This window comes from Balaenoptera ricei, chromosome 4, assembly GCF_028023285.1.
Source record: "Balaenoptera ricei isolate mBalRic1 chromosome 4, mBalRic1.hap2, whole genome shotgun sequence".
In the NCBI taxonomy this organism is placed as follows: Eukaryota; Metazoa; Chordata; class Mammalia; order Artiodactyla; family Balaenopteridae; genus Balaenoptera; species Balaenoptera ricei.
This window is the reverse complement of record NC_082642.1, coordinates 14,875,003-14,877,100: the sequence shown is the minus strand read 5'-3', so window position 1 is coordinate 14,877,100 and position 2,098 is coordinate 14,875,003. Positions and strand designations below refer to the sequence as shown.

The 2,098-nt window shown below is 59.3% G+C and overlaps 1 protein-coding gene across 1 annotated transcript; it reads right to left on the bottom strand.

The window, feature by feature from the left end:
- Positions 1-653: 653 nt before the first annotated feature.
- PAQR9 (progestin and adipoQ receptor family member 9) lies at positions 654-1,787 on the bottom strand. Its single transcript, XM_059921885.1, has one exon. The coding sequence runs from the start codon at positions 1,785-1,787 to the stop codon at positions 654-656; it is 1,134 nt and encodes a 377-aa protein (XP_059777868.1).
- Between the last annotated feature and the right edge of the window lie 311 nt (positions 1,788-2,098).

The following is a 2,098-nucleotide window of genomic DNA, read 5'->3' as shown; positions in this document are numbered from 1 at the left end:
AAGAGCTGCAAGATTCAAAACTACGTGACAAAGAAAATTCAGTGCAGATCACAGGCTTTGATAAATTATGAAAAATCATTGTATATATTACTATTTAACTAACATCTAAGAAACATTTTGAAATAATTAACGTGTGTTCACATTCCATGCATTTTCTAGCAGGTTAAGCCCTGGGTTAGTGTCTCTGTGCTCTTTTCCTACAAAGCTCTATTCTTTGACAAATCCAAGCATTCCTCACACCGAAACGGAAGTACCCAGGGATTCTGTCTACTTACCCTTTACTGCATGCCTGACCTCACAAGGGCTGCTTGTTATTACCTCTGGCAGAAAAGACGACTAGAAGATTGAACTGGTTGGGGTTTTATGTGGGGTTCTATTCGCTGCCTTAGAAGAATCCCTGGATGTCACAGACACCACCCGCATTTTTTCCAGGGGCAAGAACCAGCTGCCCTCTCCCTCCTGCTTGCCCCACCTCCCTCTTCCAAAGCCCTAAGTGCACTGAGACCCCCTTGTCGCACTGAACTTTTTCCCTGTGGTTTTGCAGCACCCTCCTCGAGCAAAGAAGGAAACACAACAAAACTTGAAAACAAACCAACAACAGAAACTTCAAACAAACAGGTGGGCGAGCCGGCAGTCTCCTCCAAGGCGGAGGCTCACTTTTTACTGCAGAATTCGGTGTTGCTGAGGAACTTCTTGATGACCAGCCCCAGGCAGACAACCAGCAACAACATGTAGCCCACGGTGCCCGAGAAGGTGGGCGCGTCCGGCGGCGCCTTGAGGAACTGGCGCAGGCCCTCCTCCACGTAGTACACCTGGTCGTAGATGCTGAGGAAAGTGAAGATGTGAAAGAGCTGGTGGCTGTGGCCGATGATGTCGAAGAGGCCCGGCTGGATGCGCTCGGGGATCTTGCTCACGTTGAAGAAGGCGGCCACCACCAGCCAGAAGTAGCGGCGGTAGAAGTGCACGAAGAGCGTGGGGTTCTCGCCCCGCAGGTCGAAGAGCCAGCTCTCGAGCATGATGGGGCAGGCCATGCTCAGGGGCATGACGAAGACGAAGGTGCGCAGCGCGAACGGATAAGAGCACCAGTCGGTGCGGCTCTTGCAGCAGGCCACGGTGCAGGCCACGGCCAGCAGGAAGGCCACGGGCAGCACGAGCGCGCGGTAGGCGGCAATGAGGCCCGTGCAGTCCACGTGCCAGCCCAGGCGCTGCTGCACGTACGGGGTCATCACCCTGGCGTCCAACAAGCTCAGGCCGGGCAGCAGGTAGTAGTAGTAGGCCACAGTGCTGCCAAAGCCGTAGTAGCTGATGGACGCGTAGTCCAGGTAGAAGAAGGCTGCGCGCAGGCGCAGAGACAGGCAGCTGAACACGTGCGCCGTGCAGCTCATGGCGAAGGTCAGCAGCACGCCCGAAGCGTAGCACCACAGCGGCAGCAGCCACGGATGGTGGAAGGGCACGTCGCGGCCGCTCAGGAAGAACAGGCGGCAGAACTTGCTCAGGAACAGCAGCAGTGGGATGAAGTGCGTCCAGAAGTTGAGCGTCTCGTTGGTAGGCTTCAGCACCGAGGCTAGGCACTCCTGCGCCGTGCACGGTAGCCGCCGGTAGCCCGACAGGATGAAGCACTCCACAAAGTCGTCGGGCACCTCGTCCCAGCGCAGCAGCGGCTTGGCGGAGGCCGGAGGGTCTCCGGAGAGTGAGGGGTGCGGGCGCGAGGCGGCCTCCGAAGCCGCCGCGGTCGTGCCGGGCGGGCCCTTTGTGCCCGCGCTCCGGGGCTGCAGGCGCCGCGGCATGGTGCCCGGGGCTTGGCTAGGGCGCGCACAGGCGACCTCTGGCGCCGGCTCCGGCGCGCTCGCCAGTCCCCGCCGGCTGCCGTCGGAGCCTTTGTGCACGCGCCGGGGGCGTCGCTGCAGGTTCCAGAGAAGACCTGAGCGTCGGAGCAGCCGTTCCTAAAAAATAAATAAATAAGTAAATAAAAATAGTCATCGATTTCGCAGCCGCGTAGCGACCGGTAGGAGCGCACGGGGCTCGGCGGCCCCTTCGCCAGGCCCCCTGCTACCGGCTCTCGGCCGCCCGCGCTGCTGCAGCGGCGGTGGCGGCGCGA

Coding starts and splice junctions, on each gene's coding strand:
- PAQR9 (XM_059921885.1), bottom strand. CDS start 1,787: ATGCCGCGGCGCCTGCAGCCCCGGAGCGCGGGCACAAAGGGCCCGCCC.